Source organism: Cryptomeria japonica, chromosome 5, assembly GCF_030272615.1.
Source record: "Cryptomeria japonica chromosome 5, Sugi_1.0, whole genome shotgun sequence".
Lineage (NCBI taxonomy): Eukaryota > Viridiplantae > Streptophyta > Pinopsida > Cupressales > Cupressaceae > Cryptomeria > Cryptomeria japonica.
In genome coordinates this window covers 87,004,994-87,029,605 of record NC_081409.1, presented here as the reverse complement: position 1 = coordinate 87,029,605, position 24,612 = coordinate 87,004,994, and the positions used below count along the sequence as shown (strand labels likewise).

Here is a 24,612-nt window from a genome sequence, read left to right as displayed (position 1 = left end):
TGTGAAAGGAACCGCAGAAATGAGGATAAGTGTAGGCCCTCAAAACCACCATAAACAAATGACACTCAATATTTGACATCAAATTCATAAAAATATTAAGGCTTGCATTAATCTTTCTGCTCTGAATTCATGGGCACTTTTGTTTGCCATGTGTTATTTATTGCACGAATCACCCCCAAGGAAATTCTTTGCCCAAGTCGTGAAACACTACTCAACACGAAGATGGGGCATTTCGACTTTCAGCTAAAAGATAGGACTCTCAAAGTCCAATTATTACCAGTATCGTGGCACTCCTCTAGCTATGTTCTCCTCATACACCCCTTCTTTTATGTGGATAACATGCCTCGTCTTGCTCTTCTTAGGAGCTGCCGCCGCCGCCGCCGAAATGCTTCTATGATCACGACTCCCGTCCATGGCAACCACGGCATTAGCCCTTATACTACGGGCAAGAGCCCATAAAAGAGTCGATCTTCCGCTGACATCCACGACGGGAAACCCTCGTCGTCAGATGCAATGAAATCTTTCGACAAAAGATGGCGCCACCGATTGGAAAGGGAATCACAAGTGGCCATTCAGGTCTTTTTTGAGATCTCCTTTGCAAAGGTGAAAGCCCTCGAGACAAGTGTACTGGTTTGTAATGACCGCACTCAGATGTGTCTCTAGGTCAATGGCTTTCTTTAAGATAGACCAAAATGACGTGTTGTACAGATCGGACAACGTGTCGTTGAGATGGTCCAATGTGTCATCGAACATCTCCATACAGTCGTGGAGAGTGTAATGTCCCTACTAGTTAGAGATCACTTTCCTGCTAAACAGACTGTTAGAATGCAACAAAATATATATTACTAATCTAATTTGCAATTAAACTTCAATTACTTAATTAAACTAATCTCAATTCTTAGGTAATAAAAAGGATATGAATGAAGTATTGGGATATGTCCTTAGGCGGTTGTAATGCCCGCCTTCTTGGAATCCATTATGGTTCAAAGCCTTACCAAGGAAATCGATGGATAATTCGATTCCCATCTTGGATGTAGCATCTTACATCCAAGCCTACCAAGGAAGATCGTCATATATGATCAATCCCTGCCTTGGATGATACATCTTATCATCCAAGTCTACCAGAGAGGACCGGCAAGATCCGTCTCTTCTTGGGTGAGCTTCCGACACCCAAGCCTTTAACATATATGCATATGAGTACTCAGTATATACTGCCTACCAGGGATTATCATAATCCCGAATTAGGCTAAGGGGATTTTCTCCCAATAGCCTCCATCACATAGCCAAATTATTGTTATTCATATAACATTTTATATTTCAATATCATTTTTAATTTATAATTTATGCCTGCCTCTACATATTTCTTAATTACTATTACTGATCCTACATACATACATATATATATTGGTACATATACATGAGACAATATTATGATAAGACTATAACTCTGTCAAAGAGATTCGTGATATATCACATATGACAGATCCATTATAAACATATATGTGTGTTTGTGGCACACACGTCCACACACATATATATTCTTGTGGCGTACAAACTAACCTCTTACCTTTTTAGCAGTCTGCGGGCACAACCTCTCTTCCTCCCGTTTCCCTTTATTCTCCGTTATTCTTCGTTCCCTTGGTAACTCTCTTTGACTGAACAGCTATATTACATTGACAGATCTTCTCCTTCATTTATATTCATAAGTATGAATAGCTCTCAAACCGAAAGGATAGCATCCTTTGGAAATCAATGAGACATGACTCCTCATGATTAGACTTCTCAAAATGAAACGACTCCTTAGGAGATTCAGCATAGTTCCCTCACTGTCCTTTAATTATAATTGTTGTCCTCATTCTTATTACAAATGCAATCTTAACTTTTACAGTATGTATATATTGACTGTTTTTCCTTCTATTACTACACGTATTTACACATGATATTTGGTACTAACTCAGAGTATTTAATATTCCCAATATATTCTTTTAGAGTAAGTTTCACTGCTGTTGATCGACCAGATCTGATCCCTTTATTTATTACAAAACTTGTAATGGCTACGATCTAATGATTCCCGTAATCGGCTATTGCTGTTACAGATCTTACTAGGTTGGTTCTTGCAATCAGTGTGGATATTGTCTTTGCCTATTGATTCTTTCTAACATGCACAGGAGATCTTATTGATTGGCGGAATCACCCACTTCGCTTGCCTGAGCACTTTATTAGAGATAAATAAAATAGTAATTCACAAATCGATGATTGTTGAAGCGGAAGTGAATGCCTTCATATATCTTCCAAATGGAAGGATAAGTCATGTTGTAAAGGTCATGACTTATGTCTATTCATAACCGCCTTCTTTCCTTAACTAATCTCACCCTTCCGTACGTAATTAGTCATTTCTTAACCTCTGATTAGTCTCCTTACTCATCGCTGTTTGATAGCATTCTTCCCATGATAGATATTGTTTAATATAAGTTGTTGCTTGGTGATTCTTGGTCGATCCTTGATATGCAATGAAAATTAATATGAGGCAACCTGATAGTTTATTCGATTGCCTTCGTGGGGTACTAATCATCCAATTAGCGACAATCATCTTCTTTTACGCCGTGATAGACTATATAATTTGTTTGTTCTATAATCACTTCCTGGACGATCCAATACTTATGTCTTATGGCATCAAATGACTACTTGCGTGGGCAATAATATTTCTGAAGATTATTATATTTGCAGCACAGGAAATGATAGGCCCATGAATGGAGACAAGAGGTGATGTGGCTCATTGGGTGCTCCATATTTCACTTTTAGAAGAGTTTGAAAGGACTTTATATTGTTGCAAGGGAGACCATTCTGACATGCAGCAGATCTGGTCTGCCACAAAGATCACCATTTGATATGCTAGATACTTATAAATAGCAGCAGCCATCAAACTCAAGGTACCGGTGAGTTGAGAAATTTTCATTTGTGTTTTCTTGGGTTTTTCCACTATCTTCAGCCACCAGCCATTAAGAAGGGAGAAGTGGGGCCCGTAAGGACTTGAGCAAAGGCCCCCAAGGGTAAATATCAATTCAAAGATTAAAAGTAGAAATAATATTGTAAAATTTATATTATTATTTGATAACTATGAAATTAATATAAATATTAAATAAATATATAATTTATATTTAAATCTTGTTCATTATTATTGTTAAGATTTTATTTAGTTCATTTTATTTTATCATATCTATAAATTTTATATTTAAATTTGTATTATTATTTATCATTACGTTCTATCATGTTTAGACGGGGACATCACAGAGAGCCTCAAGTCGAGGCCGGGGTGAGAAAGGCTACGAGCTTGCGCCTTGGCCTTCTCCACTGCCAACATGCCCACACTCACAGTGACATTCATGATCTCCATGGGACCGGCTTCACTGGATAAGCCACAGAAACTCAAGAGACTGGAGATGCACAATTCTGGGTAAAGTGTGCTGCTGCATGCATATTTCACGACATTTGATGTCGATTTCCCCCTTCCCAAATGATTCGTTTGCACACCTTTGGCTCTCTCGCTATCGTGCCCTTGAACTCCAACTACGAGGAAGATAACGGTAGCGACTATCAATGCAGAAGCCAATGGGGTGACAAGAATTCTTTTAGTACCCTTGCGCCTGGTGTGTTGCTCTAATCTATCATTGAGATTAATCAATGCTTAGTCGATTCTCTTATAAGCAAGTTACGTAGAAGAATATTACTTCTGACTCGATCGATATTGTCAGCTGATGGATTTGCTTGGGTTGTGGATGTAAGCCACAAACATAGAATGTATACCTCGATACGATCTCTCCATCATTAATTCAATCGCTGAGTTTGGAACTAAGTCACTGCTATCCTCAACTTGTTTCATCGATGTATTAGCAAATGGAGTCACTGCCTTTTATCATTCTCTCAGATTGCTCCATTAATAAATAGAACCAGTAAGAAACCTGACTCTGATACCATGTTAGAGTCACAGGTATTGCCTATATTTTTTTTTTTAATATTATTTTCTATTTTTTCATTGAGATCACACATCTCATAATATATATGCAAGAAGTGCCTTTTCACCAAGGGACACCATACTTTATTATAATATTAAATAATTAAATATTAATGATTATATATATTAATATAATATTAATATATTATTATATTATTAATAATTATAACTATAATTATATTATCACAATTAATAATATAATAATTATATTATCAATATAATTACAATCAATATGATCACAAGCTTTGTGTTATTTATGTAGGCCTATGGATTCCAACCACAGCTACAATAAAATCAACAAAAACCAACTCTAATACAAACACATTATTCATTCTCTTATTTTTGCACAATAAGAGTTCGAATTTTATGAAGAGTGAGAGCATTTTCAAGCAAGCTTCTTGCAGGTCTGAGTTTTAAGAAGTTTTATTGCACATTGGAGGTGTTGCAAGGCGTTTTCTTGCAAATTAAGCGAAATTTTAATTTTTCAACCTCTTTCTTATCAAGTATCTGCAGATTTTGGAGTCCAATCAACTAATAGAAGGCAGAACTTTCAAGTTTTCTGAGTTTTGTTCCTTCTATATTCTCATTTTTGTCAAAGGTGAAGTTGATTGGTGGGCAGACTTGTCAATTTTCTCAATTTTTCTGAGTGTATTGGAGGTGTCTTTATCGGGTTTATCCAAAATTTTGATAAGAGGATCATTTTGGATTGAACATTCTTTCTTTCAAACATGACTTTCTAAGTATTCACAGCTTGTTTCAAAGCTAAAAGTCTTGAGAAATCAGAAGATCAAAGCATTCTGCCATCTAACCTTCGAAACTTTGCACTAAAAGATAGATTTCTAACTTAATTTCCTTTGGTTTTGCAGGTCGCGGATGGTAGTAGAAGCGGGATCATCATAGAGACCACAGCTGGAGTTTCATCTGAGCATGAAGATAGCCAAAATTTGGCTAAGTATGGGAAATGTTTCACAAAGAAAATTCTGATTTCCTCAATTATGATGAAGGCATGGAGAAATTTTTCTCCAAATTTCAGGGTATCGAGAAGGAGGACATGATCACAGCGAATGTTTGAACAGCTTGACCCTATCATTTCATATTTGCAAGGGGTTATCTAGAGCTTTCACCCTCCTCTCACGCAACATAAATTGAGGCCATGAAGAATTAAGCATAGAGTCATCAATAAGAAATTATTCTAAGAAATTCAACAATTTTCCTTCCGAGCTTCATGGGCCTGCCAATCATTCCTCCTGAACCAGGCAGAGAACCTCGTCCAGTACTTCAACCAGACTTATATTTCAACGACGAACAAGAACACGTTATCACAGAATCGTACAGCTTGGCGTGGGAAGTGAAAAGAAACATTCTTGATTGGCATCGCATGTGTTTTATCCTTGACGAGGAACTAGAAATTGCTGCACGTATCAACGCTGAGATAAGAAGAGAGCAAGAGCTAGCTCCCGTACCTGCTCCTACATCACCTCAGCAAGATTAGGAGTGACTCATGCTGCGGTGGCGCCTCGTCATCCTCCGACCAATCAGATTGCTCCAAGTCAACATGCCCAGATTCAATGAACTTGACTTATCCGAAAAGGAAACTAGGCGCATACTTTAGTGAAAATGGCAACAGTGCCACTTGTCATGTTCTCATTCATTCAAACTGATAGATTTCTGAGAAACCCTAATTAGGGTTTATAACTTTCAATCTAGGCCCTTGATCATTGTTTGATCTCAATCGTTCATTGATTTCTAAAAAACTATATAAGGCTACCTCCTCTCATTTGGAGAGTGTGAGGTTTTTGATATATTGTTGCGTGAAGGTCATTTTCAAATAATATATTGCATGTGTGCTTTCTCTTAAGGCTTTGTAATCTATGTTATTTGCCTCAAAGTTTAAAAACTCGAACTCGCCACAGACTCGACAAACCAAAAATTTGGACTCCGACTCGGACTCGTGAAAGACTCGTGAAAGACTCGACAAGGACTCGGCAAAAAAAAACCATAGTTTTACAAAAAAACATAAAGAAATTAATGCAATTAGAGAACATAAGAGCCATAATTGAAACATTACACATGTCACATACTCATAGTTTCAAACTTTCAACTCTAAAATGTAAAATACCAAGATTTCTTCAATGCTAATTATGCTATTATATGGAGCCTAATCAGACTCGGAGGTTAAGTTTTCCCTACTTCCATCGGCGCAGTTTCCCCCTATATTTTTTGACGGGGGTTTGGGAATAGCGCCCCCAAGTTGGGGTCAAGGGGCAAGGACTCGCAAGGCCAAAAATACTTTTATTATTTTATAAAGGCGTCGGGTGTTATTTTTATTTTATTTTTCACTCCCTCAGTTATGCCAAATGAAGGCAAAAAAAAATTTTAAAGCTTGCATGACCTTTTTTTTGGGTCGCGTGAGTCCATCTGAAAGACTCGCGAGTCTTTCAGATGGACTCGCCAGGACTCGCGAGTCCTTGGCGAGTCGACTCGTGGCTCCCATGGACTTGCGAGTCCGTGGCGAGTCCGCAAGTTTTAAAACTATGATTTGACTGATTAGCATGGTTTCAATTTCCTCAACACATTAGTTAAAGTTAATTTAGATTTGCTTTCATGTTGCTAGAATTGAATGAAGGATTTGATAAGTATTAATTAACGGTGTATCTCTGCTCATACTTTTGGTGAATGGATGATTTTCATTTCACTGTGCAAAGTTAGTCTGAGCCTATCCCCTGTGCATGCCAAAACTTCAATCACAAGCACAACCCATTGAAGATTGCATCGACTTTGTGTAGTTGTCCTTAGTGTGGCGAAGCAATGTTTGATTTCCTAAGAACGACTAGTTGATACCGTCTCTAGAATTCATAGGTTTCGATCAGCTTTCTTAACCCTATTCCCTTTTTTTCCCTTTTTGAAAGTCCAATCTCGAAAATCCAAAAAAAAGAGAGCCTGAAATTGATAAATCTATCTGAAGTCTAGAAGATTGAAAGACATTTGTAAACGTAAGTCCCCCTTGAGATTTTCAACACACACTACCCAAGTAGCTATTCCACTAAAGTCGCTTGTTCACACATATAGACCTTGGAATCAGTAGTGGTTTTTCGGGAGAGAATAGAATACCTTTGGTACCTGTTGGCGCGTATTTTGTACACTATCAAACACAGAATAAAATACCTAAAGGTATCTTATCCTCTCTTGAGTAAAGCCTCTGATTGCTAAAGATATCGCGAAAAAGGATCAATCAGGATGACTCCAAGGTTCTTCATTGTAGGATCTCTACGTGTGGATAAGCTCTCTGTGGTATGATGTGATTTGCTGGAATCACAAGGAGACTTACACTTGATGACTGAACTTCTGATTTGCTTTGAATATTGCTGGAACACAGGATTTCACTAGCTTTGATTTGAAAAAAGAAAAAAAAACGAGGGCGAGGAGAGGATCTAATCCTAATACTAAGAATGTAGGAGCAATGAATGATCTTTGATGAAATTCTAACTAAGTCTTGTTTTGACATCGCAGGACCATCTCCACAAGGCTAGTACGATCTTCGAAGGAAAGCTTTATGATGTTCAAATCATCACTGCAAGCATAGACACCATCAAGTTGATGCATATCAATGAAGAAGCGACAATTGAAGTTAAGCTTAAGCTAAATGATTCCAGTTGACTACACAAGGCAAGTCTGCAATCAACAAACTGCTAGTAGTATGGATATGCGAATTTCACCATCAATCAAGCACATTTCTTCCACTCATCTAATAACATGAAATCAAATATGAGAAGTATAAAGACCATGCAAATTGTCGAATCGACCCATAAATTTCACCATTTCTTCAATGAAGTTTTACAAGTCTCTTACAACAACATCTTGGCAACAACCTTTGCCTTTTCTCTCTACTCTACTCTAATTGCTATTCTATCAACAAGCTAACTACTCTCTATTCACTAACCGCTTTCTAATTCCTTCCTATTCTATTCTATTCCCTTACTAATTGCCTTTACAAATGAAATGTCAGGGCTTATATAGTGCCCTCAATACAATTCGATGGCTTAGATCGATTTGAGATCAATGGCCAAGATTCAACAATGAAAACCCTAATTAGGGTTTGTTACAACCATTACATAACATTTAATGCTTGACCAATGATAAAATTGTATTGTTTGGACACATGTCCTCTCTGGAAAATTCCACCAATGAATAGCCGGGGTAGGTACATCAAAGTATGTGTCACCTTCCATGAGTTAGGTACATTGAATCTGGACGTGCTGAGGTGGACCACACTGACTCGAGAAGTGATGACTAGGATGCCACCTCGTCTGACACTTGTAACTTGGTAGATATTCAACTTGATGTTGTTGAGAAGCTAGCTTTAATTAATTCTTCTAGAACTATCTGCTTCTTCAACGAACCCTTGCTCTAACTTCTTTCGTCTTTGATGTGCAGGACAATTGATGTACCTCGCCTTGGAATGCTGGATTGGAAGAGGTCGCCCTTGTTGATGTTTGATCGAAGAAAGCCATCCTTGTCAATGCTAGACTGGAGGAGGTCGCCCTTGTCCTTGCTTGATCTTCTTGGAGGAGACCGTCCTTGATCTGGCTTGATTTTACAACTCTGGGATCTCCATTTGATGCCTACACAGAATATTAAAGTTAGTCTTTTGAGCATCAAACCTCAAAGCATGAAATTTAAGACCTTTCAAAGGTAAAAATTAAGATATTAATTTGAAAAAAGCCATGATAAATCAACAACTACACATTTTCAAATTAATAATGAATGGAATTTGGATCTTCAAGACTTAGATTTTACAAAATTGCAATGGGATCACAATAAGTCTTGAATGAGATCTTCAAAAAAGTAATTCTTCATACCTCCTCCTTTGAGTGTTTAAACTCTAAGAAATGATGTAAAAAAAATAGATTTCGCTAGGCAAAGTGTAGATCAAAGCCTTCTCTTGAACAAATTGCGCCTCCTTTGTCTTCACAAGCATCAACTCCACCACCTTTAGTCTCCATATCTGGGAATTCGCCTTCAAATGTCTTCAAAAATTTGGAAATTATCCTCCAAACTAGCAAGAAAATCGCCTCTCCAATTTGCCTTCAAGATGAATTTCACCCTCCTTAGTCTCCACACTTAGTAGAAATTCGCTCCACTCCAACTAGATTTCGCACCTTCAATTAACTCTCCAAACTCGCACTTGAAAGGATGATTGAATGATTTGAATTGTGAAAAAACACCTCCAATATATAGAGCACTCACCTTCTTTCCTCCAAGAGGCCGACCTAGCAAATAAGACTTAAAATAAAATATAAAAAAGAAAACTAAGAAGAAAGCCGACTTGATAAATAAAGACAAAATAATGCCTTGTGCACTCAACTTTTAATTTTTTATTTCACAAAAATTAATTTTAAATGCCTTTATAATAGAAATTCGATTTTTTGAGGCCCAAAATTAATTTATTAAATGCCAATTTAATTAATTTTTTCAAATATTTCGAAGTTGATGATTTTGGCATTTCATGCGATTTGGAGGATGTTGACGTTGGGATAAGGCAAAAAATAATGAATGTCAATAACTTCACTCTGGTCCCTTGGTGAGGGACAAGAGCGCTCTTGCATTTTAAGCCTTGCATTCCTTGCTTTCACGTTCAAAACCTCATCCTAGGCGTCCAAAATGGCATTTTTAATTGGAACTTCGAGTTTAATTCACTTGATCTTTAAAAGGAGCGTGCCTTAGGACATTTTCGCCCTAGTCCCTTGGTGAGGGACAGGAGCGATTTTCCACTTCTGTCCTTGATCTTTATCTTTTAAATTGCTAATTCACGTTGTGGGGTAAGCAATGATCCCCATTGTCCATTCTATGCATGCTCAACCTGTTTCTGTGAGGCAAAATAGGCTCTCCCAAGATTTTCGCCCTAGTCCTCCAGTGAAGGACAGGAGTGCCTTTTACATTTGAGCCTAGGATTGTCAATTTTTGGAGGCAATTCCTTGTTCACCATTTTTTGAAAGACATTTCTCATCTTGCACAACCTTGTCTTGGCGTGATCTTGGAAGGAGATTTGTAGATTTTGTAAAAATCGCCCTAGTCCCTTGGAGAGGGATAGGAGCGCTTTTGCTAATTGTCATCGAAATTTGTGGTCCTTGCAACTCCATTCCACCCCGAAGCACTTTAAGTATCATTCCAATCTCGTGCCTTGGTCTGGATTCGTCCCAATTTGGGGAGGAGAGGTAGTCTTTTAGGTTTTTCGCCTTGGTCCCTTGGTGAGGGACAGGAGCGATTTTGCAATTATAAGCTCACTTGTGCTTTGCTAGCCTTCGAAATTATCTCCAATGGACCGATTACGTCATCTTTCATTCATCTCAAACACGAAACTTGCCTTAACTTTGCAAGAAATTTGCCTTGTTAGAAAATCGCTCTAGTTCCTTGCTGAGGGACAGGAGCACCCTTTGAAAATCGCTCTGGTTCCTTGAGGAGGGACAGGAGCGCCCATTGTCACTTAGGTTGATTTTCTTCATTGTGGTTCACTCAAGTTATATTCAACGGACAAAACATGCCTCCCTTGACCCCTTCAAATCGTAAATCACTTAAACATTGCAAAGATAATGCAAATTTTGAAATTCAAGCTCCGGTCCTTCAGTGAGGGACAGGAGCGAATTTTGCCCTCTAGGCCAAAATGCTTCACTTTTCACCATGAAATGTCTTGGCTAAGGAAGATATCATCTTGTTACACGCCATGAATAAGAGTTCAAGTCCAAGAAAGGTCTAAAAATGTGTATATAAAGAAAATCGCTCTGGTCCCTTGGTGAGGGACAGGAGCGCTTTTACCTTTCTAGACAAAACTCCATCATTTCATTGTCTTTGATCAAGTGTGGATGCTCTATCATGCTCGTTTCGTCCTTCACCATGCCTTTGATGTTTCAATTTGACCAAACAAGGCCAGGAATGACTCAAATAAGCCCTTTCACCCTAGTCCCTTGGTGAGGGACAGGAGCGCTTCGCCTTGGTCCCTTGGAGAGGGATGGGAGCACTTTTCGCTCTGGATCCTCAGTGAAGGACAGGAGCGCCTTTTGGCTTTTTGAACTCTCTATCAAGATAATTTTTATGGAATATAACATTTAAGTATAAGAAAGAAGAAAGTTTAAGTTATATTCCATATATACTTTCAGGATGTTTGAGAGTGGTTTCAGACCTCCAGGAGTTATATAGCAAAATCTAGTTTTTGGAGGTTTTTCAGTTTCCAGACTTAGTCAAATTTCAGGATCAGGACATTCAGACTTAGCCAAAATTTCAGGATCAGGACATCACTCAAGCCGGACTTGCTTATCCATGTGATCCCCTGGGTGACACTCAAAATGCAAAGGCTAACTAACAAAACCCTAAAAGACCAAAAAACAAACCCTAAAAAGCAAAAAAGCAAGGGTCCCCATTTGCAATGGGGCGATGTGTGAAATGGTCACAACAGTACCTTATTCTAATGTTTGATAGATGACAAAACAGACACCAATAGGTCGCCACGGCAGTTCCAGCGAAGGATGTTCGAGCAGTGCCATTGATTCCTAGTGAGCCTCCTTGCATTGGGTCTACCGTACGGAAGGAGCAGGTACATACGGAGGTATCTGTAGCAGAGGGAACGGTGACCGGAGATGATGATGCCACCATGGATGCGTGGCTGGGTCGCTATGAGATGCCTCCCATGACACCACTGGGACCCCCGCCTGCCTCACCCCAGCCACGTCCTTTCCCGAAGATTGTGGACCTCGATGAGGGTAGTTCTCATCAAGAGGCCGGACAGCAAGAGTTGGCGATAGACTTCCTGCAGGACACTGTTGGGTTTGAGGAAGAGGTGGCGAAGATGCGGCAACAGGTGCGGGCCACTACCGAGAGCCAGCTGGAGGCCATAGAGGTATTTTTGGCAAAGGTGATAGCCAGTGCGCAGAGGATGGCAGCATAGGTTGAGGCCAACGCACGAAAATTGGCAGTCTCTATGCAGAAGTAGACCATCGGGCAGTCTGTGGTTGTCGAGCAGTCTATGGTTGAGGGACTCCTTGCCTTTGCTACGAAAGGGGTGTGCTGAGGAATTTGGGAGATGTTTTGAAGCCAGGGGTTAACCTACTGTGGAGACTCCCAAGATGTTGGCAGATTGGAAGCGTGAGGAGACGGCTGAGGTTGGTGGAGTACAATCGCTACTACAGCAGGTAGAGAAAGCTTTCCGGGATGGATACTACCAGCTCAGACATACCCAGCATGGTGCCTCGACAGCAGAGGCAAAACAGGTCACGGCCATCACATCTCAGGAGGAGCTAGCCACTCGCCTACATACGATGGAGATGGAGCTAGCATAGCAGAGAGCCCAAGCGACCAGCCTAGAGGAGAAGTTGGCTTGTTCCAAGGCAGACTTTGCCCAGGAGACGACACGCGAGGTAGCAGAACGGGTAGCCCTTGAGACCCATCTCACATCTACTTTAGAGGCGTTGGATGGGAAACAGAAGGAGCTGATGGAAGAAGTTTTTATGGTGAAACTATCCAAGCAGAGGCAGTTGGTCGCTGAGCGAGATCTCCAGCATAGGACACAACAGGTTCACCAGCTAAGGGAGTAGTTAGCACCACCACCATCACCGGCCCCTTCTTCATCAGGGACGCCCTCTGTACCCCCTCAGCTTTGATTTTCATGTTTGGTCTTAGTGTCATTTCCCATTTTGTTGTATGTCGTCAGGAGAGGACCTTCTTTTTTGGGGGGGGATGATGTTGTCGGGTAATTATGTCATGTTGTAATTAGAACGTTACGGGTGTTAAGGGTCGGTGGTTACGTGACGGTTGTCAGCAGTTGGCACCGGACAACCCACACCGACACCTATATATGTACTTGATTTCCTATTTCAGTCTACAGATATTGTGGAAGAAAATTATGTTTTGAATGTACTGGCATTTGGCATTAATGAATACATGCATCTGAGTTCTTCTGTTTACTTGCATTACTGTATGCTGTCATATTTCCTACATTTTTGTACTGTTATGCACTATTGAACACATACACCCCTCAAGGGAAAACAATGACAACACAAAACTTAGTCATCAAACATGAATCTAAATCTCTTCATCACATTCACTAATCAAACATTTACCGGTTGCATATCAGCAACAATCTTTACCGGTTTAGTCAAATGCCAACAGAAATAAGGAAGGAAATTCGTTGTCAGCTTTAGCAATCAGCAAATAAAGTGATTTATCAAGACTTATCCAGGCATAAATGATTGATATGAACAATTCTTTGTGGAAAATTAGGCAAATTCAATGATTTTGCCTAGAGGCCTGGAAGAAACTATAGCAGATCTGCCTATTCTTTCATTAATTGTTTTTTATAATTGTAGCAGATGCAAATAAAGCACATTGGTCGCGTTGAAACTTCCTGGAGGTACCTATATTGTGAAATTTCACCAGAACCATTAATACAACACCCATTTCCAGGCTTAGCGTTGGAAACCTGGTATGGTACTTGCTATATTAGTGTAATAAATCTCTGTAATTTGAAGTTATTGTTTGCTGATATAAAAATCAGAATTCTAAAATAGTTTATCAATCCATTATTTCAATATATTTTGCATTCAAAATCACTTGTTCATTGGCAAAGAAGCAAGCATAAATCCTATATGATCCTTTGGGAACAAAAAAAATCAAAACTACTTAAAACTTCCATAAAAAACTTCAAAAAACAAGTTAAAAACTCAGAAAATCAGTACAAGGGTTGGAAAGGGATCTTTCCATTGCTCACTGTTGTGACAAGACAGCTAGAGTCATATACAGCAGTTCCATTTCCAGTTGAAAATTTAGAAGCACACAAATATGATTGTAAAAAGTAACATAAGCAAACCAAATTCTAACTGCTAGTTCATTCTATGACAAGGTAGAAAATAATATTCCTATTTCCTAAAGATTGAATAAGAATGGCAGGATCCAAATCTTTTGAGGGTCTAAGTTAGTATAAATGCCTAACCCGAAATTGCTACCAGATCCAAATAAAAGGTATTCTGTTGACTACTTTTTTACCAAATCTTATAACTCAAGACAAGACCTAGGTTCACAAATGCTAAATACATCACATATCACCATGAGAAAACAATGCTACATATCTTTTGTTAGTGGATCAAAGCAGAATATGGCAAACTGTGCGACTTGTGCAATTTCTTTCCTGTACCTATATTTTTGGGTGAAATTCCTCTCCTATATCAACAGGAGAGCTTATTTCTTTCAGGAACAAATTAGTTGTTCGTAATACATATTCTGTATACTCTGGAGGTTTCTAAAAAGGATGTCACCAAGTTTTTAAATGCGCACATTCTGTAGAGAAGATGGTCGTAAATCACATGATATCACATCCAATTATTTTAAAATCGAGAATTTATTTTAAAAGCAAAGCCTTAAGATGGTTAATGCTTCCAAAAGGCTTGAAGATCAAATCAAGAGTCAAGAATGCTCATATCTCAGATTCTTTATGTGCTCTGTGTAGAAAGATATGGATTAGTTCCACATGTTATCTAGAAATGTACATCTGGTAGGATTTAGGTATAGAAGCAAACTGATTTCTACATTTTTATTGCATCTCTCTTTCTTGGCGAGGTACTCTTTTCAGGCATACTTGATTAAACAGAAATAGTTTCAAATAGATATAACATGTAATTTAGTTTTCTGCAAGAGTAAAAAGTGCTTATTTTCACAAAGGTGATTATTCTTTGTTGTGTAGGGCAGAGGCACACATGTTATCTTTATTAGCTTTTAAAGGAGGAGATTTCCATATTGCTCTGTTGCTCAGCTCGTGTAAACTTCACTGTTTTTTCATGTAACATAAGTTGCATTTCTCAAAAAAGAAACATATAACCAACACCTAATGATAATAAAGGATAAATTCAATTAGTATCTCCAAGTCTGCGAAGTGTAAAACTATTAAGTAAATAGAAACTAAATTACTATAAACACTTTACATAGTTTATTGTAGCAAATATTCAATATAAAAAAAAGCATTGCTTACACTGACACAGACCAGCACCTTTTGTCCCCATTTCAGAGTAAGTGTAGTCTTCTAGGAACTCCATTTTAAAGAAATTGATGGCATTTGAGGAACAGTTAACCATAAGTATTTCTATCACTTTACACACATTTATTATTTACTGAAATATTCTTTAGAAGAACATGGCCTTCACTGTAGTAAAATGCATAAAGTCTGTGTTTTATGGTCCTTTTATCAATCTCAAGTTCAGACTCTTGTCAAATAAATTTCAAAACTATTATAGTAAGCAAAATTTCTACTAACAGAATTAAAATCCAATTAAATAAATTTCCAATGCACACCTTGTCAGCAACTTTTTGAATGAGGTCATCATAATTGGGAGTTGTCTGTCCAGTTCCAAAAGCTGTAAATGTATAAGAAACATTGTATTTCAGATAAGCAAGAGCAGCTGTAAATACTTCTATACAGAAACCCGAAGCTGTTGTTTTATTATGCCTTTTCACATCCACCCCCACAAATGTCTCAAACCCAGCTTTGTGTGGAACAATGATGCGAAGAGGCCTTCCAATCATTGAAGGCATCCGACCACGAGAAACTTTACTACTACCTCTAGGCCAAGTTACAAGACTTGGCTCCTTGACTCTTTTGGTAGCATTAAATGTACTCTCAGCAATAGTGCTTGGAGGCTGAATGGTCAAGTATCCTACACTTGAAGTCCAGTAACCCACAGCTTTACGACCTGTCTCAAGTTTGTTTATAATCTCAAAAACAGAATGCAAGCGATCACCTTTAGCATCAAATCCAATAAGGCCTGTTGTACCCAAAAATCTGGTTTTTTGAATTTGATGAAGCAATGGAGATACATCAGTTGATTCTCTTCCATTTGCTGGATTAAAAGTTACACTAGGAGTATCTGGACCACCAGATAAATCATAATTCTTCTGATTCAATAAGCTATGTACTGCTTTTGCGATCACCGAAAGTGCATCATATGCATAGAATGCCACAGCTCTGAGATTCTGATCTTCACAACATCTACTTCCCAGTCGTTTTCTCAATTCATAGTAGAGATATTTGAACTTAAAAGATGGAGGAATATACACTTGAGTACATATAATCCCTTCTGGTGCTGTTAATGAATCAACACCAAGAGGTAGTGTGTCTAATATGCCTGCAGTACCATCCGTAACAATCCAAACATAGCTGCTATTAAACATTTTCAAATGAATAGCAACAGAGAGTAAAGTTTGGCCCAAATCAGGTTGCATGTGCACTAAAATTACCCTTGGTTTGATTTTATGAAGATCTAACAGTACCTTCTGAAATCCAACCTTCCCTATATTAGGATCTAATGCAACTTTATACGAAATTCTAGAGCCAATCTTTTCAAGAGAATTTCTTAATGCATAAATAGCATTCCTTCCAAAATCATCATCTGTGAATAAAGCCACAACTTCCTTCCATTCATAATAATCAATTATGCTTGCAATCGCAGCCATCTGCACTGCATCACTAGGAACAACCCGAATAAAATAGGGATACTGTAACTGAGATAATGCTGGATCTGTAGCTGTAAATGAAACCAAAGGAATATGGTTTTCTTCTGCCATAGCAGCCATAAAATATGAGTCATCTGATGTTTGCGGACCTAATATTGCAATCACTCCATCATCCATCAATTGCATCGCTGCATAGAACAACATGCCAAAGCATTATTTTCCATTTATCCTTACCAAAATTATACTACATTTCTCAATATGCTTCACTTTCAATTATATTTTATATTCAATATGAGCATCTATGGCCCAGAATTTTCATGCAGTCAATTATACAATAGGCTCAAGAGAGATCATAAATAAATCTTAAAAGGATAAAACGGAACTCATTATTTTCCTGTGGAAAAATCTCGTCATAGTTTGAGAAGATTTATGTGATGGTATATATACCATCATGGTGACCAATATGCCTTTGGTAATCTTGCAAAGCTAAAATACCTATTTAATAAATTGGATTTTGAACTGCATAGAGGTTATGGGTATCGAATCAAATAATCATTAGCTACAATGTAAAATTCATACCCAGACACACTTGATATATATGATGAATATTTCAGGCTTATGAGAAAATTCATCTAAATTAATATTTGCTTATTTCTTCCCTCAGCATATGTAATGTCCCCTTTTTAGCGCAACATGATATGGGGTGTCGTTAGCCTATTCTGACACGATCCCGAAGGCTAACAAGGACATTGGTGGGATCCTGAGGTATTTTGGCCTAGGTGTTTTTCAGTTTCAGGCCAATCGGTGCTGCTTTGACAAGGTTTCTAGACACTTACTATTTATAGTAAGTTAGTCTCCAAGCAGTGACTTGGAATTTTTAGTGTTCCCTGGTTGGCATAATTATCAGTAGAAAATATTTGAAGGCGACAATGATTTAAAGGGATTATCAACAAGGTTTTAATATTTAACGATAAAGTGTAAAGTTAAATTAAATGTTTAACTTTATCGTTATATTATAAGGTTGGGAATATAAAGTAATGTTTAAAATATTAAAAGTTCCCTTTAATGTGTATATTGTGGGAAATAATATTTTATTCTAAAATGTATTATCCCACATTGAGAAAAGGAAGTGTTTGCATCCAGGAAGAAGATATAAATGGAGGTTGAGAGCTCTCTTTTGGCATATGCTGGGATGAATTAATGTGATGCTGTTGGATTTCGTAGAAATCTGATTATTGGGCTTGGAGGACGGAATCCCTCTTTGCTAGCATTCTCTTCGCTGTTGAAAGACACAGTCAGGAGGATTAATGGTGTTTTCATTCAGGAAACACATTGGGCTTCATTTGGTGCTCTCGCATGATGTTTTTACAGGGGTTTGAAAGTGCAGATTTGAAAATAGTGTTTTTGCTACAGTACCGCGTGAATAGTGTTTTTGCTACAGTACCGCGTGAATAGTGATTTGCTACAGTACCGCGTGAATAGTGATTTGCTACAGTACCGCGTGAACAGTGTTTTTGCTACAGTACCGCGTGAACAGTGTTTTGCTACAGTGCTGCGTGAATAGTAAAAATGCTACAGTGCCGTGAATAGTGCAGCTACAGTGCGTGAACAGTGTTTTCAGCAGGTTCTATACTTGTGGAGTCCAGGTTTGAATTTGTTTATTATCATATGGTCTGTAATATTCTTCAAATCTGATTTGTATGCTTGGAGTTGGAATTAAATAAATATCATCAGCATTAATCCTCTTGCTTTTGGCATTTGATATGTCTGGTTATTTTTATATTGAATAAACTTGAAAGCTTTACAATAAATACCAGTTTACCAAATTTATCCTCTAGCAAATCAAGAACCAAAAAAATCCAGTAGTCAGCTTGCACGCCAACTGTTTGACAAAATTACACTAAGTAGAAAGGACATAAATTTAGTACCGAACAGGGGGTGTCCATTACAGTGGTATCAGAGCAGAAGATTCTGCCATCTTGTGGGAAACTTTCACCAAAACATATTGCAGAAATAAAACAGGTCCAGAATGTATGATTGAGCATGCGACAGGGGCATTATAATTTTCGCAATACCAGGGCCAGACAAAATAGAAATCCGGATAGTCAGAGTGAGCAGTCTAGTTCATCCGTGCAGGTGGACATAGAATCCAGTCATACAGACATAGAGGAAATATTCTTTGATCAGGACAGCAGTATGGGTGACCGAGATGAGAGGAATATCGTTCCAGATCAGGGGGAGGTGATGTTCAGACAGTTGCTGGGTACGTTAGAGCAGGGGCAGCGTATGCAGCAGGAGCAGAATAGGCGAATGGACATGATGTTGCAGCTTATGGCTAGACAGATGGGCATCAATATTAATCCAGGTGATGCCAACAATGGAAACAATAACAATGGGGGAAACGATAACAATAGGGGAGATGATAATAATGGAGGTCGTGGCAACAACAATGGCCTTGAGAATAATATTAATGGTAATAATGGACATGGCAACAATGGGAATGAGGCGGATAACTTTAGACACGTTGCACGCCCAGCTCGAACAGCGAGCTCGAGACCTCTTCTACCCACCTTCCCACCTAGGGATCCGGTTCAACCAGTGAATGAACCGCAGATTACTGAGTTACAGGGTCAGTTCAGGAGGGACTGGGAGGCCAGTGGACCCGAGTTTCAGGCAGATATTTCCCTCAGAGATTATATGGACTTGAGGATGAGACATATGCCTAGAGCAGGAGGGAGGAATCAGAATTTTGAGCTAAGAAAGAAAGTTGGAAAACTTTCCTTGCCTTATTATGATGCTTCAGGGAAGATGACTGCACGAGCTTGGGTGCAGAAGATAGATACATACTTGCAGCTAAATCCTATGCCTGAGGATGAGGCTATCAAGTATGCGGCTATGCATTTGGACGGCGTTGCGCATGAATGGTGGCATCATGGCATGGTGACTCTGGGGCATAATCAGATTACATCCTATGAGGAATTCACAGAAAGATTGATCGAGAGATTTGACACTAGGGATCCCGAGTTACATTTCAAGGAGCTAGCACAGTTAAAACAGTCAGGTTCAGTGGATGCTTACATCGCCGAGTTTCAGCGTTTGTCTGTACTTGTTACTGATATCTCTCCTAGGAGATTGGTGGTGTTATTTTGTGATGGGCTTGCTGATCCGTTACGTGGTTGGGTGAAGGGACATGATCCACTCACCTTAGCAGAAGCAACTAAAAAGGCACGAGATTTAGCCCCTTCGGTATACAAAGGAAAATACCATTCAACAGATTCTCCCTACCGCAAGGACAAAGACAAAAAACCATTTCAGAAAGAGTATAACAAACCCAAAGAAGGATCAAAAGGACTAGACAGTGAAACCTTGAATGAACTACGAAAGAAGAAACTATGCTTCCAGTGTAGAGAGCCTTGGGACTTATCTCATAAATGCCCTCTCAAGGCTAAGGCAAATCAAATGGAGTATTTTTCAGCAGAGGAGTCAGAGTCAGAGGGGGAGGATCAGCACTCCGATTCAGATGAGGGTAACACGATAGAGGAGAGCAGCATTCCTAAGGATGATAGATCGTTGGCACGCTTGACAGGGGCCCAAAAGGCAATCACGTTTAAGGTCAGGGGTACTATCCAGGGGCAGAAAGTGATATCTCTCATTGACACTGGGGCTACACATAACTTTATAGATACACAGTTGGTAGCCAGGAGAGGTTTACAGACAGAGGAGCATGATGGTTTTAAAGTCATGGTGGCTAATGGCCAAAAGCTATTATGTACTCAGAAGGTTTCAAATCTTCACATTAGATTTGGAGATGGCTATGAGTTGGAGGATGATTTCTATGTTGTGGACATGGGAGATTACGACGTCATCCTCGGTATGACATGGATGGCATCGCTGGTTGAGTTCACTTTCAACCTAGCGAAGTTGGAAATGAGGTTTCAGCATGAGGGTAGGACTGTTGTACTCAGGGGACTTTCAGATGGGAGTTGCAGGGTAGTCTCTTTGAGGAGAATGGAGAAACTTTTTCGACATAATGACATAGAGTGGGCAACAGAGTGCTTAGTTATGCCAACTTCACCAGAGCCTCGAGTGAAGAGTCATCCACCAGATATACAGGAGATTCTTGATAGACATGCCAAGGTATTCAGTGATATCCCGCATGGGGTTCCTCCTGACAGGGGTGCAGAGCATGTTATTGAGCTCGAGGAGGGAGCCAAACCAGTGATGATCACTCCCTATCGTCATCCTAAGAAACATAAAGATGAGATAGAGAAGGCAATTAAGGAATTGTTGGAAATGGGGCACATCAGGCCTAGCAAAAGCCCCTTTGCTTCAGCTGTAGTTCTGGTAAAGAAGAAGGATGGGACAATGCGCATGTGCATCGATTATAGGGCATTGAATAAGAAAACAATAAAAAATAGGTATCCCATTCCTAGGATTGATGAGCTGATTGATGAGTTGCATGGGGCATGTTTCTTCACCAAAATTGATTTGCGATCCGGATACCATCAGATCAGGATGAGAGCAGAGGACATTGAGAAAACAGCCTTCCGATGCTACTATGGCCACTTTGAGTTTATGGTTATGCCGTTTGGACTAACCAATGCACCCGCTACATTTCAGAGTTGTATGAACCAGGTATTCAGGGAGCAGTTGAGGAGATTTGTTTTGATCTTCTTTGATGACATCTTGGTCTTCAGTAAGACCTGGGAGGAACATTCACAGCATCTGGAGGAGGTATTATCTATCTTAGAGAGAGAGTCTTTATATGCCAAGGAGTCTAAGTGTGAGTTTGGTATGACAGAATTACTATACCTTGGGCATATTATTAGTGCAGATGGAGTTCAAGTAGACCCTGAAAAGATTAGAGCTATAGTAGATTGGCCTACTCCCACGAACCTCACACAGCTTAAGGGGTTCTTTGGTTTATGCAGGTTTTACAGGAGGTTTGTTAAGGGGTTTTCACAGACGGCAGCACCTTTGACAGACCTCACTAAAAAGGGAGCCTTCGTATGGACAGAAGCAGCACAACGATGTTTTGACCACTTCAAACAAGTGATGTCATCTTGTCCGGTTTTAGCTCTACCAGATTTCACGAAGCCATTTGAACTTCAGTGTGATGCTTCAGGTGATGGGATAGGGGCAGTATTGATGCAGGAGAAACATCCCATTGCATTCGAGAGTAGGAAGCTCCGAGGTGTTGAGAGGAGCTATTCTATCTATGACAGGGAGATGTTGGCCATAATGCATGCATTGGCCAAATTCCGATCATATTTGGTAGGTGGGCGTTTTGTGATCAAAACTGATCACAACAGTATTAAATATTTCATGAACCAGCGCGATCTTAATGACCGACAACAGAAATGGGTTACTAAATTGCAGGCTTATGACTTTGACATAGAGTTTGTCAAAGGTAAGAAAAACGTGGTGGCTGATGCCTTATCTCGGAGACCTCACTTATGTGCCCTGGCAGAGATTTCAGGAGATTGGAGAGATCAGATTATAGCAGAGTATGTCGGAGATGCTTGGGCTTCTGGATTGATTTCAGGTACTATACAGGATGATCGCTATGAGGTGATAGATGGATTGATCAGAGTTCAGGACAGGGTTTATTTGATTCCGTCATCACATTTGAGAGAGGTGATACTTAAGGCATTTCATGATGCACCCACAGCTGGGCATCCGGGGATCTTCAAGACCTACAGGCAGATCCGAGAGCGGTTCACATGGAGAGGGCTCAAGAATGATGTTCAGAGGTATGTCAGGGAGTGTGCGGTTTGTCAACAGAATAAGGGAGAGCACACATTTCCTGCAGGTTTATTACAGCCCTTGCCCATTCCAGATAGGAAATGGGAAAGTATTTCGATGGACTTCATCACTGGTTTACCACGAGTGCAGGGAAGGGATTGCATCTATGTGGTGGTGGACCGCTTGACGAAGTTCGCTCACTTCTTTGCTATTCCGTCCATTTACACAGCAGCACAGGTGGCAGATCTTTTCTTTAGAGAGATATTCAGGTTACATGGGTTGCCCAGATTCATTATCAGTGATCGGGATAGTAAGTTTATGAGTGTTTTTTGGCAGGAGTTGTTTAGGTTGTGTGGTACAGATCTTACACCTAGTACTAGTTATCATCCGCAGACAGATGGGCAAACAGAGATTGTGAATAAATGGGTGGAGGGATATTTGAGGAACTATGTAACTGCACAACAAAAGGCTTGGGTCAGATGGTTGCATATGGGAGAGTATTGTTATAACACCACTTATCATATGTCCATCAAGATGACTCCTTTCATGGCACTCTATGGTTATGACGCACCTAGCTTCATGGATTTAGTTTTGGGGGACAGCAGAGTGCCCAAAGCCAAAAACTTATTGCAGGATAGTCAGGACATCCTGAAAGTGCTCAAGGAGAATATACAACAGGCCCAGAATCAACAGAAATTGTACGCTGATCAGCACCGAATAGAGCGCAGTTTCGAGGTAGGGGATATGGTTTACTTGAAGCTACAACCATATAGACAGTCATCACTCAAGAAGAGCGGAGCTGAAAAATTGAAGCCTAGATTTTATGGTCCCTATAGGGTGATTCGTAGAGTGGGTGAAGTCACCTATGAGCTTGAGCTTCCAGAGGGCAGTCGGGTGCACAATGTGTTTCATGTGTCTAGGCTTAAGAAAGCCATTGGTCAAAGTGTAGTGCCTTCTGCAGATTTACCCCCTTTGGATGAGGAGGGGAAGCTTGTGTTAGTACCCGAAGCTATTCTGGATGTCAGGGAAAGGACACTCAGGAACAGAATCGTTAAGGAATACTTGGTGAAATGGAGAGACCTGCCAGATGAGGATGCTACATGGGAGAATGAACAGGTATTGCAACATTCAGGAGTGAATTTGCTTGAGGACAAGCAATTTCAAGGGGGGCGGACTGTAATGTCCCCTTTTTAGCGCAACATGATATGGGGTGTCGTTAGCCTATTCTGACACGATCCCGAAGGCTAACAAGGACATTGGTGGGATCCTGAGGTATTTTGGCCTAGGTGTTTTCAGTTTCAGGCCAATCGGTGCTGCTTTGACAAGGTTTCTAGACACTTACTATTTATAGTAAGTTAGTCTCCAAGCAGTGACTTGGAATTTTTAGTGTTCCCTGGTTGGCATAATTATCAGTAGAAAATATTTGAAGGCGACAATGATTTAAAGGGATTATCAACAAGGTTTTAATATTTAACGATAAAGTGTAAAGTTAAATTAAATATTTAACTTTATCGTTATATTATAAGGTTGGGAATATAAAGTAATGTTTAAAATATTAAAAGTTCCCTTTAATGTGTATATTGTGGGAAATAATATTTTATTCTAAAATGTATTATCCCACATTGAGAAAAGGAAGTGTTTGCATCCAGGAAGAAGATATAAATGGAGGTTGAGAGCTCTCTTTTGGCATATGCTGGGATGAATTAATGTGATGCTGTTGGATTTCGTAGAAATCTGATTATTGGGCTTGGAGGACGGAATCCCTCTTTGCTAGCATTCTCTTCGCTGTTGAAAGACACAGTCAGGAGGATTAATGGTGTTTTCATTCAGGAAACACATTGGGCTTCATTTGGTGCTCTCGCATGATGTTTTTACAGGGGTTTGAAAGTGCAGATTTGAAAATAGTGTTTTTGCTACAGTACCGCGTGAATAGTGTTTTTGCTACAGTACCGCGTGAATAGTGATTTGCTTCAGTACCGCGTGAATAGTGATTTGCTACAGTACCGCGTGAACAGTGTTTTTGCTACAGTACCGCATGAACAGTGTTTTTGCTACAGTACCGCGTGAACAGTGTTTTGCTACAGTGCTGCGTGAATAGTAAAAATGCTACAGTGCCGTGAATAGTGCAGCTACAGTGCGTGAACAGTGTTTTCAGCAGGTTCTATACTTGTGGAGTCCAGGTTTGAATTTGTTTATTATCATATGGTCTGTAATATTCTTCAAATCTGATTTGTATGCTTGGAGTTGGAATTAAATAAATATCATCAGCATTAATCCTCTTGCTTTTGGCATTTGATATGTCTGGTTATTTTTATATTGAATAAACTTGAAAGCTTTACAATAAATACCAGTTTACCAAATTTATC

General features: G+C 39.4%; 1 protein-coding gene across 2 annotated transcripts in view; it reads right to left on the bottom strand.

The window, feature by feature from the left end:
- LOC131054719 (glutamate receptor 3.3) overlaps window positions 1-24,612 on the bottom strand; it is a 148,502-nt gene that overhangs the window by 65,857 nt on the left and 58,033 nt on the right. For both annotated transcript variants that reach the window (XM_057989291.2, XM_057989292.2), the window contains one exon: window positions 15,344-16,689. In XM_057989291.2, the coding sequence (XP_057845274.2) occupies window positions 15,344-16,689 (1,346 nt within the window). The remainder of the gene's footprint in view (window positions 1-15,343; window positions 16,690-24,612) is intronic.